This window comes from Copadichromis virginalis, linkage group LG7 (genome assembly GCF_057382275.1).
Source record: "Copadichromis virginalis isolate Kocher_CV1m ecotype Utaka linkage group LG7, C_Virginalis_male_GT1.1, whole genome shotgun sequence".
Classification (NCBI taxonomy): domain Eukaryota; kingdom Metazoa; phylum Chordata; class Actinopteri; order Cichliformes; family Cichlidae; genus Copadichromis; species Copadichromis virginalis.
The window spans coordinates 41,718,329-41,732,193 of record NC_140624.1 but is presented as its reverse complement, the minus strand read 5'-3'; the positions used below and the strand labels follow the sequence as shown (position 1 = coordinate 41,732,193).

General features: G+C 40.5%; 1 protein-coding gene across 3 annotated transcripts in view; it reads right to left on the bottom strand.

The window, feature by feature from the left end:
- Nucleotides 1–2,316: 2,316 nt before the first annotated feature.
- Nucleotides 2,317–13,865, bottom strand: part of sh2d3ca (SH2 domain containing 3Ca) — a 54,803-nt gene continuing 43,254 nt past the window's right edge. For 2 of the 3 annotated variants that reach the window (XM_085463413.1, XM_085463416.1), the window contains 12 exons: nt 13,669–13,797; nt 10,970–11,119; nt 9,912–10,189; nt 9,682–9,759; nt 8,864–8,991; nt 8,376–8,748; nt 7,047–7,176; nt 6,742–6,857; nt 6,102–6,273; nt 5,898–6,009; nt 5,613–5,819; nt 2,317–4,485 (listed from right to left, as the gene is read on the bottom strand). In XM_085463413.1, coding sequence (XP_085319539.1) covers nt 4,310–4,485; nt 5,613–5,819; nt 5,898–6,009; nt 6,102–6,273; nt 6,742–6,857; nt 7,047–7,176; nt 8,376–8,748; nt 8,864–8,991; nt 9,682–9,759; nt 9,912–10,189; nt 10,970–11,119; nt 13,669–13,797 — 2,049 coding nt within the window. In that variant the 3' untranslated portion in view covers nt 2,317–4,309. The remainder of the gene's footprint in view (nt 4,486–5,612; nt 5,820–5,897; nt 6,010–6,101; nt 6,274–6,741; nt 6,858–7,046; nt 7,177–8,375; nt 8,749–8,863; nt 8,992–9,681; nt 9,760–9,911; nt 10,190–10,969; nt 11,120–13,668; nt 13,798–13,865) is intronic. The other variant, XM_085463415.1, reaches the window with a different exon arrangement.

Below are 13,865 nucleotides of genomic sequence, written 5' to 3'. Positions count from 1 at the left end.
CTACCCAATTTTTAGTCATGTTCTCCTTTCAGGTTAGATGAGAAATAGGAATCATCACTTTCTTCCACTAATATCTGGCTGCAATGGACAGCAGTTGTTAACGTTATGCTACCAGGCAGCAGCAAATCGAGCAGCCAAGGTCACACACGATCAGATGACAATGACCAACACAACAGATTAGCTATAGAAAGAGTGGGGGTAGAGATTAGGGGTGAATTGATGATGGTTGGCTGGCCGACTGGCTTTCAGGTCTGGGAGATCTAGGGTCTGTTTCAATAAGGAACATAAAGAGCAGAAATTAACATGTACCATGATACCAAGCAGGGCGAATCCTCTTAGAGATTACATCCATAACATGTTACGCCTATGGAACTGTATGGAAAGGGAAGACAAAGACACAAGCAAATTATAATTTTTTATTTTATTTTATTTTATTTTTTGCCTTAGCAGATTGCAGAGCATCCTATTGTGTCTGATTCTATTGTATTCTTTTTTGTTTGGTTCCTTTATGCTTACAAGCATAGCTGATGTAGATGTAGTCATTTTTCAACTTTATCTTTTTTGAGACAAATTGTTTGACTGGAAAAAGCTGACCTCTTCCTCAGGATTATTGCCTTCTTAATGTCACTATTGCATTCTTCATTAGGGGAATAACCACCAACAGCAGTGTTCCTGCAACATCTGTGTTGTGCTATACATAGACATACATTGGCAAAAGCACACAAACACATGCATTCACACTTAAGGACACACATGCACACACACGTGTGCGCACACACCCTCCATCTGTCTTTTCTCCCTCCTGCTGCCATCAGAATGGATCTGTCTGCAAAACAATGTGGGATGCGTCACACAAATACATATCATATGCTTCATTTTCCCGTAAACACGAGGTAGATACCTGTGCATTTTCATGGCTATTAAAACACTAATACAGTGCCCTGCATTGTGCACAGTCTAAGAACAAGTGGACAGACAAGAGCTAATCTTGAACCTTTAAAACCCGTGAAGTACTCATGCACCACCAGCTACCTAAACGTAAACTAGACTGGGATTGAAGATGGTGATGACAATGGTCACTGAGAGCTAAGGTTGTAAACTGTATATAAAAGAAGGGCCACCTTTTGTTTGATCAAATGGTGACACCTACTGGCTTCCAATCAACATTGCAAGAAAATGGCTTCTTTGGGCACCATTATTTCCTTTTATCCTTATGAGTTCTAAAATAGCTGTTTTAGAACTCTTACTCATCATTTATACTATGAGTAATAGTGGTTCAGCTTTTTATGCTAGAATATTCAAACAGAGGAAGGTTTTTTTAAGTTTCTAAAAAAGTAGCAGTATCACAATGTAGAAATATTCCAAACCCACATTCTGAATTTTCAATCCAGCTATCCATTTTCTTCTCCTTATCCTAGAGAGTAAATTTTCCCCAAAATGTCAGCACTGAAAAGTCTATCTTCAAGATAACACATTTACTCCTAAGACTATTTATTCCTACAGGAGACATAAACCTTTTAAAGTCAGTTACAAATATATAGTTTCCCTTTTAAACACTAGGGCACCACAGCTTTAATCAAACTAGAACCACACACATTAATTAATTAAATAAATAATAATAATCAGCAGTTTTTGCTCATCTCTGATTCTCTGTTGCTACACCGCTGGGTTCAAACCAAATGAGAGTTTTTATTGTTTAGACTATTTGGAATTTTCTTATATAAAATGTTGTCAGTTCTCTATCATTTACTATGATTGGGAGTTCTCAAAGTCTACATACTTAGCTGAACAGAAAAAAATCAAACAAATCAGCGCTTTGGTATTAAGTCATTTCAGTGTGGTAGTTCAGGAGAATAACCCTGCACTGCATCTGTGTAGTGTGTGTGAATATTAGATTAAAGTGCTTGTCTGGATGCATGTGTGACTGGGTGAATGAGGTTTGTAGTGTTAAGTCTTTTGAGTGGTCAATGAGAGCAGAAAAGTGCCATATAAGTACCAGTCCAACTGCCATATTTGTACTTGTTTGTAGTTTCCTTGTTCCTTTTTCCTTCCCCTCATCCCCCAGTTGCGGCAGATGGTTGCATCCGTGTGGAGTTTTAATTTTGTGGCTGGTTGTTGTATGCGTTTGCAGTGTATCTGATGATGAAGAAAAATGACGACGGTATCTCTTATCTTTTCATCTGATTTGAGGATTACAGAAACGTCTCAAACAAAAAATTACCTTTAAGGAGGAGTCCGATTGTTAAAATATAAATGTGTTACGTACAGATAAAACTACACATGCCATATTCACAGCAAAAAACAAACAAAACAGAATGCATTGACACAAGCAATTTTATTTGAAAAAAGTGAACTGTACAGGACGTAAAAAAAAGAAAAAAGAAAATAAATGAAATCAGTCCCAATCATTTCTTGACATGCTGACAAAGCAGCTTCCTGTACAGCATTCGACAGAGGACAAATAAAAACATATTACATCACTGTAACCAATGTTACCAGTAATCAAACCTAAACCAGTAGGCATACTCTTGGTCTCGAAACACACACACAATAAAAGTGGCATTTCTTCACGTATAGGTCTTCAATGTTACAATTCATGATTCAGGGTTTGTTTGTTTTTTTTGCTGACTAAACCACGCCCCCTGTTGGACCACAGTGGGACTGTCACATGGCTCCTTCCTTCACGAACTCTAGATCTGTACAGCTTATCCCAAACTAGAAAATGCAAATCGAACATCTATTTAAGAATATCCCAGTAAGGACAATTTTCAGAAGCATTTCTGTTTAACTGAATTCTGATTTGACTTTCATCCATTCAGTTATAAGAATTTTTTTTTTTTTTTTTTTTTTTTTTTAAACATCCACAATGGAAGTCTCTTCCCCAGGGTTCTCAGCATTTGGTTGAAACGATTGCATAGCTCTGAGAGTTAGCGCTAGCCCTCTCAGGCCCTTCAAATGTTAAAGCAAAAACATAACACTGGATAGTCAAGCAAAATGTAACCCCAAAGAAATAAACTTTCTTCAGTCATTTTTAGCTGTATTGCTGAAACACAAATTCAAACATACAAGCAGTAGACGCTTTTTTTCAGGTGTACTACAAATGTGGCACTATTAATTCATCTTTAAAGATTTTCCACAGACACAAAATATCTGCACTGAATGTTACATTTCCTGACTTTGACACATTTTTGTACGGAAGTTATCAAATTGCTACTAAAGCAACATTTTAGTTGGCGTAACATTTTCTGGATCCATGCATCAAACTTTTTTTTTTCAGCAAATTTGCAAAACGGAGCCAGATTCAAACTAAAGCATGTTCCCTAATGTTTACATCTTAACTGAGACATTGATTTCACTAAATTTAAAATGTAAACGCTACATTTCTCTTGTCTTTTGTAATGTTGTTTTAGCTCATTTTGGTGCACAGGACAGAAAATATGAGAAGGCTAAGTCAAACAGGCAACTCGGGGAGCTTGCCTTGACCTCTTAATGTTTTTAACCACTCACAAAACCCTCATATTGAAGTTGCTGCATAACTTGTGTGAATGTTTCATTTCTGGTACATTTATTAATGCATGCCTGATACATTTTTAATGGGATTCAGTGGGACTGCATGATACATATTTCATGAGATTTTATGAGCAGGGTTCCCTCAGAATGAGCACTGACAGATTCTCTTCAGTTTCATGAAGCAATGTACATAATGTTTTGATATCCTTTGATCATAATGAATAAATAAGACAAAAAAAATAAAGCAGACATGAAACTTTAATGACATACAAAAATGAAGAAACGCAAACACACTTGCCAGCAGACAAACACTCACTCATTCGCACAGACTAAACATCTACATGAGCTATGCAAGTTTGGCTACAGTGTGAGACAGCAGTTGAGTATCCGTGTTTTACAGGAGCAAAGCCAAATTCTGCACCTCAGTTTGGCACAGTGTAAATGTTGTACCAGAAAAACTGGTCACCCTTCTGCTCCATCTTCTGTTCCGCTTAGATTATCTTTTCTCCCTTTTCATTTGAATATTTCAGCAGTAAGTGAGGAAGTCCACAAAGGGGAACGGAAGAGACTCTGTACCTCTTTTTAAATCCACAGTGAGTGCAACACATTGCCAGCGAGACCCTTTCCGTGTTCCTCTTGCTCACTGCACATACTCTTTTAGCTGCCTCTTCTTTCACTCTCACCTTTTTCAGTGTCCAAACTGAGCACTCCCACACCATCCTTTGCAATGCAAAACAAGGCCATACCACTATGAGCGGTAAACTAAAGCACCTGCCCTGTAGGTTTGTCTGGGCAGGTGCTATAGCTCGCTGTGACGCACAGGAGGCTCTAGCTTGTGTGATAGGGCGGTGAGGACCTTGTCAAACTTCTCGTAACGCTCCGATTGGCTGCCCTCAGAGCCACGGCTGCCCCACAGCAGACGCATCTGAAACTCCGTCTGGAAGATGTCATGTATTTCAGCTCGTTCCTGAATTCCTGGAGAGGAGAGGAAGTAACTTATAGAAAAAGCATCTAACAAACTTTACTGTTGCAAACTTAAATATGTAACCCAACCACATCAACAATAAACTGTGAATGAAAATATAAACTGCATTTATAAATAAAATCACAAATAAAATAAAATGTGAAAACTTAATTACATAAAACATGGATGGAAAAACTGTACAGAGAAGCACAACTCAATTTTTTAAAAATGGCCTAAGAGAGTTCCACCCAGTCCCCACCGTTTATGACCAGTTAATACCAAATGACAGACTTTGCAAACATGTGAGCCAGTTCTTTTTGCTGGTGAAGACTGTGAGACAAGGCCGAGAGCTCTAAAACTGGCGCTTTGACAACCGATAACTTCCGTTGCCGATGCTGCTGAATTTTCCACGCTTAATGATCATTCCACGCATTGCAGTAAGTCTACAGGGAAATCAACGTAAATGTACCCAGCGCTTAATAAAAGGAAGTACAACTCCCAAACCCTAACCTGTAAAATGGATTAGAGACGGATTTTGGCCATAAAATGTTTAAGCTGAACTAAGTTTTACAGCATGAAATAAGCATCTCCACTCTGGTCTGTAGAACTGTTGATGAAAGGAGCAAGCTGAGGTCACGGTGATCAATAGCAGAATAACGGAAAACAGATGTGAACTGATAGCTATTGACAGATTGTTCGATAATGCAGTAACTGATTCAAACTGAGAATCAGTGGAGGGATATTAAGAGGTCAATACAGTCTGCATGGTAGCAACCACACACGGTTATTACATCACAGTGATGCTGTGACACTGAACACACATTTATAGCAACGCATCGAGATGTAACAACATGTCAAGCTGGCAACAACCAACTGATTACTGACAGGAAACAAGGGCTATGGCATATATTTATTACGCCACTGGGCTATAGCACCATCAAATTTGTCACATAAGTCTTAAAAATCCTACAAAAATCAACTACAGCACAAACACAAAGGAAAGGTCCACTGTGAGTGACTGCAATTAACATAACCCACTAGTCAAAACTTACATCCTGCAGTAAAAGCTACAATGTCATTAGTTTTGCAGAAACCTGAAAATAAATAAAATATTGGACTGGATATAGGTTCCTCTTACCCTGTAATTTCGTCTCTGCATTGGTTCTGTAGAGCTCCCCGTGATGTGCGATGGTGCGAGCTGCCTCTAGGTGGTACATGACTACATCTACTCCCACCTCTGCACTCTCCCAGGGTTCCAGTACATCCCCAAGAGCCATACCACGCTCCAGTAAAGACAGGACGGGAATGATGTGAGGGAAGGTGGTGTTGGACAGAGCACTGGATTCTGAAAGCACGGGATAGTTTTGACTTTAGTGCTGTCAATGAATTTTTGTACAAGACCAACCAGCCACAGAAATCTCACCTTTGCCGTCATTTATATTCTTCATGAAAGGCTTGAGTTTCTTCTCGTATAGAATAGCTCCCTCTGTATGTCTTTGGCGTAAGGTTACCCATGTCTGCTCCAGACGGGATATCTGAGGGAGTGTAAGACACAAAATTAGAATGCGTTTGGCGCTAGCCTTCACGGATTTTCCACGCTAACGACGGTGGCTTCTGACTCTCTTACCTGCGGGAGCTCCAGAGCTCTCATCACAGCAGCAAAACCAAACATGTTGCCCAGGCTGCTTTTCAACTCTGCTGCTAACTGGATGGTCTTATGGAGCAGGGCCGCCCTCTCCTCCGTGCTTCCTGTACAGCCAAGCAGGTCCACAGCCATCATGATAGACATGGTGTAGAACCTGAGAAACAAAGTTTATTTGTTTAACACTTATTTCAGAGGCAAGTCAAGGTCTATTAAAGCCATCCTGAATTCACATCACTCGAGTGAAGTGAGTTGGAATAATCTGAAGGAGCCTTTTAAAAGAAGAAGAAGAAATTTATTATTTAAAGTACTCTAAATAATTTTACAAAAACTTTAGAATGGGACTTATAGTTGAGCAAAAGGGAGCTGTAATGCGTAGGGTGATGCTTCACATTTTGCTTTATAACAAGTTTGACTGCATTCCCATGCTGTTTCATGAAAGAAATATTTATTATGGAAGCAGAGGAACAAGGGGAGCGCAGCAGAAAATCAGAGTAATTGAAGGCGATGATTTACAGAATACGAATAAGAATGGAATCAAAAAGATAATCAATAGCTGGATTAATGAAAGGGTTACTCAGTGATGCATAAAGGAAGATGTTAGAAAAAGAAAAAGCATCTGCACCTCTCCAGTAGGTCAAGTCTCAGTTGGTGTCCATGTGGTAGAGTCAATAACTCAAGCCCTGAGGACACTCCCATCATCCTTTGCATTTCTGGGGTTACACCTAATATTCTAGCAACCTGCCAAATAAAGGAGAAGAAAGTGTGTTCATGGTTTTATGCTTATATTTCTGTTGGGCTACATGCATGTTTATTTTGGTACATAAATCTTTGGCAGTAATATGCATCTCAGTATGCATTTATGTTTAACTTATAAGTTTAAGCTTGCTGTGTTAGCTGCGTGTATTTATTTCTGTATTTTCTTCGTACCGTGCAGTCCACCATGGTAATATGTTTAGCTGCAGCCCTTGCATCCACCTCAGCCAGCAGCTCTTTGACTCTCTTCAATACAGACATCTCCAGAGGCTTATTCTCAGCCGGCATAAGGCAAGACTCATACCTGCACAAGAACGATTACACCACATTAGAAAATACCAAGGCAGCACAGGAAACGGGCACTAGCGAGGATACCAGAAGAGGCCCAACTTGTTTAAAAAAAGATTGAGAGGACATGACTTTAAATTGATTACGGGGCTCACGCCGGTATCTCAGTTTGTAACCTAATAGAATTTAGTGCCTTCAATAGCAAAAATGGTCCCTGAGTGAGCACAAACATAGAGCATGGGGGCTGTGCAATTTCATGCTCATCATCTGCTGACACCAATACATGTACTCATAATATTGACCATCCTCATTAGCAATCTGAGTATACTGTTGTAATATCAGCTGGTACATGGGATGTGATGTGTCCAAAACAACCGCAGCTTTTTCCTGCCATTTTTCCCCAGTATTGCTCACACCAATTTAGCAAATCTCCCCCTGCACCAGAATTTCACAGGGGGACACAAGGATAGCCAGAGGTACTGCCAACTCGGTGCATCCTGCCATTTTCATTTTACAAGCTTCATCTGCTGTGTCCTCTTAAGGCACCGCAAGCCCAATGAAATACAGTATCTGCTGCGTCTATGACCAGAGCAAAAAGCCTGGCCTCGGGCTGTTTCCCCACAGGATTATCAGTTGCTTACTCAAGCCTGTTTTCCACTCCGTTCATTCATGGCTTTACTGCAGAGCCTGTCAAAACTTCCTCACTCACTCATATTTTCGCACTCTATAACTAAATATCAGCAGGTGTATTGCCCTTTGAGCAGAATATTCTTCAACCTTCCTTAACTGTATACTGACCACACGATAGGCTGGCTATTCACCCTGCTTGTTACTTGTAACACATAAGCTGGTTTTGTTTGATATCCTTTCATGTAACAGCTGCCTTCTGGCTAGGTCTAAAACATTGCAGTTGTTGATATATCTGTCAGTCCAAATGTTAAATCTAGCCATATAACACAACATATAACAAACCGAGAAAAAATTTCACATTTTTTGTGCCTACTCTTCGTCCTATGGCCATAATTCATTAAGAATTATGAAAAACTAAAAACCGAATCATAGTCATGACCTTTCCTCTCAAAACAAGCAATAATATAAGACAAATCATAAAACTCACAAATGCATTTTAGTATGGAGTATGTCCTCGTCATATAATATACAATATGGAAACACCATGAAATACAAATCTGGAAGGCTGGCTTTATTGTTTCGTACCTGGATGGCTTAAACGAGGAAGATGTCTCCACTTGTGGGGCGCTGAACACCCCCTCTCCTTCCTCTCTTGCTCCCTCCACTGTCCCCTCCTCCACTCTCAATCGCTCTACGTAGCTTTTAGTTGGTGGTTTGGGGGGCCCAGAGGGACAAGGTCTGAGGTCACAGTAGCTCCCTGCTGTTTCTGAAGAATGTGATTGGTAGTTGGGATGATGGGCCGGTGAGGAGTGTGCTGAGTGAGAGGTACGTGGGGGAAATTCTGGAGGGTTGTCACTGGCTGAGGGGCTGACTTGGGGGTCGCTGGAGCGACGCATCACAGGGGAGGGAGGGACAACAGCCAGGACCCGCCCACCTGAGTGGGCTCTCTGCCTGGTGACTAAAGAGAAACAGAGAGAGAGCAAAAAGGAACCTTAAAAACTCCGCTGAGTGAGTTAGGGAACATGATTATGTTTTATTTATGCGCCTGAGTCTGTGACTGCCTGGTTACTTACTAGCACTATACGCCGGAGACAATGGGGTTTCCCCGACAGGTGACAAGGGGCAACGATACTCCTGAATCTGGTCCATGCTCATTGCACAGTTCCGCATTGCGTCTTTATGGTGGTGGATCGTCGACGGGCTGCAAACACAGCATTTTTAAAGAGATGTTAAAGAGATGTTAAAAATCTAACATCTCTAACATCATGCTAAGGTAATATAGGGGACCTCATAAAGCAGTGCAGCTCAGATTCAGATGACAGGAGTGGTGTGGTTAAGGATGTACGGATTTATTCTTGGTGAGAGAAAAGGGAGACGTTTTAGTCGTCATGATAAATAGATGTGTTATTTTCTGAGCAAAAATCAAGTTTGTGACTTAAGCAGGAGCAAAGACGTGGAGTACAGTTTAATCTCTTCTAAACTGGTGAAAAAAAATAGTTAAATAACGTTTAAGATTCACAATCGCCATTCATATCCAATTAAAACCGTTATCAGCAGTAACGCCCACTTTCAAACCCAGTTATTTTATCCAATGTGCCTTACATCCATTTCATACAAATAAGGTCAACATGTTTTTACACTGTACACAACAACGTATTTGTCTGCTCCTCCTTGGTAGATTCAATTTCAAGTTTCAAACACCCTTTGTCGCTGAAACTTGACTGATCCAGTGCAGGACTGAATAAGACAGTGGGCAGCTTCACTCTGATTATTAGGGAGGTGCTAATGGTGTCAGTGAAGTGAGGGGTGGGGGGCTTCAGGAATGTGAAAGGTAAGTGCACTAACTCTGTGCTCAAAAACAACACCAGTGCCACAAACACACACACACAACCTGCAGTTGGGCACAGGTTCCGGCTCTGGTTCTGGTGTTGCCACTGGTGTCTCAACTGGACTTGGACTGTCTGAGTCACTAATCGTGTATATAACATAAAGCAACAATGACGTTACAAGACTGCAGAACATCATCAGGATTTTATTATCATCTGTCCAGCAGGGGGTGTTTGCGGGTTGAACAGCATCTCCGCTTAAACACCGACCTGACTCCCAGATCACTCGGCTCACCTGTGAGGTATGATCTTTTCAGTTGTCAGCCCATCGGTCATAGTGACACTCCTCCTCTTGATGTACGCTCCCCTCTGACTGGACGGTGAGTAGGCAGAGCCTTGCTTGCTGTTGGAGAGGGCAAAAGTGGCTTCTAGGTAGCGCAGAGGGAGAGTTCTGCTTACTGGACAGTAGATGTGGACGCCGCTGGACTGGGAGACCGGTTTGCGTTGACCGACGTAAAACCGCACAAGCTCTTGTACCGAGTCGAAACTATCAGACTCCAACATGTACTGCACCTGGAGAGGAAGAAATAAGAAATTGTGTCACGCACAAAAGCCAACTATCCCTCTAAAATTCAGTGTATACAACTTTCAAAGTACAGTGCGTAGAAGAAGCTGGTAAGTGCTTCAAAAGAAGAAGAAGACATCAATAAGCGGTGTAGCAATTAAAGCTTGGAAACAAAAACTAACAGAGGCACAGCTGGTCAACAAGGCACACCTGTGCCAAATTAGCCTCCACATGTAATTATCTCAGTCATTAGAGGCAGCAAGAGAAAATAAGCCTTTCTAATGGATGGATTTGGCATGCACATAAACACAAATAAAACTACAAAAAACACCATTCAGATTAATATTGCAGGTACAACACGATTGTTTGCACGCAGGTTTGACGGAGCTCTTAGTTGAGCTGAAAATGGGAGGAAGGCGCCAAACCGGTAAAGACAGAGGACACGTTCGCAGGTCATACAAGGGTGAAACAACACTGAAGATGGATGCACGGATTCCATTCTGATGCCATCACTGGTACTGTGCATGCTGACTCAGTGGGAAAACTCACTGAGGCATCTAAGTGTAACAGAGCCATTGTTAATGTTATTAGTTACGCCTGTGCTTCTGCTGCTACCATCATGAAGGGACTTCATGCAACTTAAAAGACCAGTGGTAGCTTTTTGTGGTTTTCTGATCTTCGAGGACTAAACAAAAAGACATTTAAAGTAGAATCCAACAAAGTAAACAGGGATTAGATGATGTTTCAAGCAGTGCCGATTATTAAGCCCCTAAAAGAAGAACATGTACCTTGGTCTCATTGGATTTCACCAGGACTTTACTAATCTTGAAGTGTAGCACCTCATTATCCCACCGACAGGTCAGAACATAGTCACCCAGGTTGAGCAGAGAATCGCGCACAAGGAAGTCTCCATTGCGCAAAACCAGAGTCTCTGATACCTATAGATGGAGAAAAAAAAAAAATACAGAAAGGATGGTTTTAAGCTTGAAAGCAAGACAGCTCACTGATCTGAGCTACAGCTTGTGCGTGAACGTTTAGTTTCTGACACTCTGGTTGTTGAACAATTGAATTTAGAGGATTGTGATTATTTATAACAATGCCTTAGGACAGTTTGTGTTCCTGAAAATAAAACAACTATCTGTCTAGCTGCCAAACTTGTCTGCCGTGCTGCTAAGGAAAGTTTGATTTCGCCATGAAGGATAAAATAATTGATTTTCTTAAGATGCATTTCAGAGTTCAGCACTATTTGTAAAAAAAAAATAAAAATAAAAAATAAAAAGAAAGTTATTCTTAAATTTTATTGACAAAACAAGCAATCCAGAAGCATTGTTAGTGTTAGTGAAACACCTCTGGGCTGTACATCTTGCTGTTACTAAACACTGCAGATGGTTTCTGTGAGAAGAAATCACAAATATTGATCTAGTAGCCACACAGGAAGGAAAAAAAAATATTTCAAACTCAGCAGTTTTCCCTTTACAGCAGCCTTCAAGGAGGGAGAGAAAGCAGAATGTGCAAAGCTTTAAATTCATTCAATAAAAGAAATCAAGGCACAGAATATGAAAGGCAACACAGTCCAGGGTTAGCAGTGTCAGATACCAGCAGGAGGCAGTATAAACACAGGTCAAAGGCTCAACAGAAGGGCACAATATTCTTTCTCTACCATTTTCAAACATACCAACAGTATAGATTTAAAAGGACATTAACAAATATGTCTAAAAGGAAAGCCATATTGAGCAATAAACTAGAATACAACAAAAGGAAGATGATCAAGAAGGAGGAACGGGATCTATGAAAGCTAATGTACAGTAACCATCCACAGGGTGCCTGAGATCTATCCACTAGGCATTGTTTTGTAAGCAGGGGGCTGGGGTTTCCCCAAGTTTACACTGGGGTAAATCCATGAATAAATGAATATTTTATGTAAATCAAAGAGGAAAGACTCACAGATGGTTGATTTGAATCTGTGTTTCTATGTGTGTGTGTGTGCGCGCGTGAAAAAGAGACAGAGGTTTATCAAGAGACAGAGGTCGTCTATGAAATACTCTCCACATGTGCATGCAGTGCATCAGAGTCTGTGGCTGTGTGTCTCTTTGTATCTATGTCTTAGTCACCAGCTGTGAAATTCAATTGCGTACATCAGCAACACGCGCAGCTGTCTGTTTGGCAGAGATTCCTCCTCCTCAATGCTAAAGCAATTTCTACTGAGCTGTGACAGATGATGGGATTCATTAATCAGTGTCACTCTGTGTGTAAAGCATTTAAACTGGGCTTTCAAAGCCAGAACTTTGGCCAAGTAATCGCTCAACTAACACTACTGGAGGACAACCCACTTCAACCCACAACAAAAAACAAAACAAAAAAAAAAAACACTCCAATCGCTTCACTGAAATTCTGAATGAATTGGTAGTGATGGAGGTGGGGGGGGATACAAACCATGGCAGCATTAGATCATTAACTTAAAAAAAAAAAAGAAGAAAGATTCATACTACGCATCTAAGAGGCTGTGGCATGAAGCCTGAATCAAAACTTTTTCAATCATATCATAGATAACTCCATTCTTAAACAGGGTAGTCAAAACAGCTTTGGTGTGATCAAAGCGAGTCAGTTTACAAGCTGCAGCTAATCTTTGAGGCATCTTTGCTGGAAACTTTGCTTTGATTCTGTCCCTGATAAAAGCACAAAAACAGAAGGTAAGCTAAAGTTAGAACACTAATTTGTAACACAACAGTTAAAGCAGGTTCTGCAGTTGAGAGTGTTAGTTATCACAAACAGTGAGACGGTGTGCAGGTAGTGCATCAGAAGTTGTGGATTAACGTGGATTAAAATTTTTCTTTTTTTTTTTTTTAAACTTTTGATTGGGTGGACAAAACACACAATGGGATTGCCAAATTAAAAGTTCAAATATGCACAAGTGAAATTTGCAAATTGCTCGGTTAGTACAAAACCCCAAAAGCAAAGGGTCTTCAAAGTGCAGCCAGTGATGCTGCAGTGATGGCTCTTGGTAGGATTTTATGCAGCCTGCAAGCCCAATACTGCAAGTTTTATTCATTTGCAGCTTGAGACATACTATGATGCCGTAAACAGAGCAAGACCAGGGGGAAATAAGTTGTTAATATAATGTTCCTAATAAAATATACAGCCCATAACAGCGATCCGTCTAAAGGTTAAAAAAGTAATAAACCAGAATAAAGGAAAACTTGCATAACCTTCCAAAATAAAAACCAACAAAAACCTTCAATAAAGATTTTTGATTTGTGCATTTTCCCCTGTGCGTTCCTCACAGAGGAAAATGCACACCTTTATAAACTGGCAATCAGTTTAGTCAATTTTCAACTGCATGGATTGACGATGAAAAGTAGGCAACCCCTTACATGTATGAGTCATTCTTTTAGTTACATTTATGTACCAGTATATTATCATGCATATATTCGGGACTTTCAGTGTTGCAAGTATAAAGATTCTACATTGTGCTTCATGAAGTTTGTACCTCTCTGGGTATGTGTCCATGGTACCAGCCATGGCTCCTGATGTCAGCAGGGCTCAGTTTCAGCTCCTCCTCTAGTTCTTTGCGGAGTTTCTCAGGAGGAGACTCCAGCAGGTACTTCTCCTTAGAGAACTGTATAAGCAAAAACAAGAGAAGAAAACCAGACATCAGTTAGGGGTGAACTTGTAGCTTGTACAGTG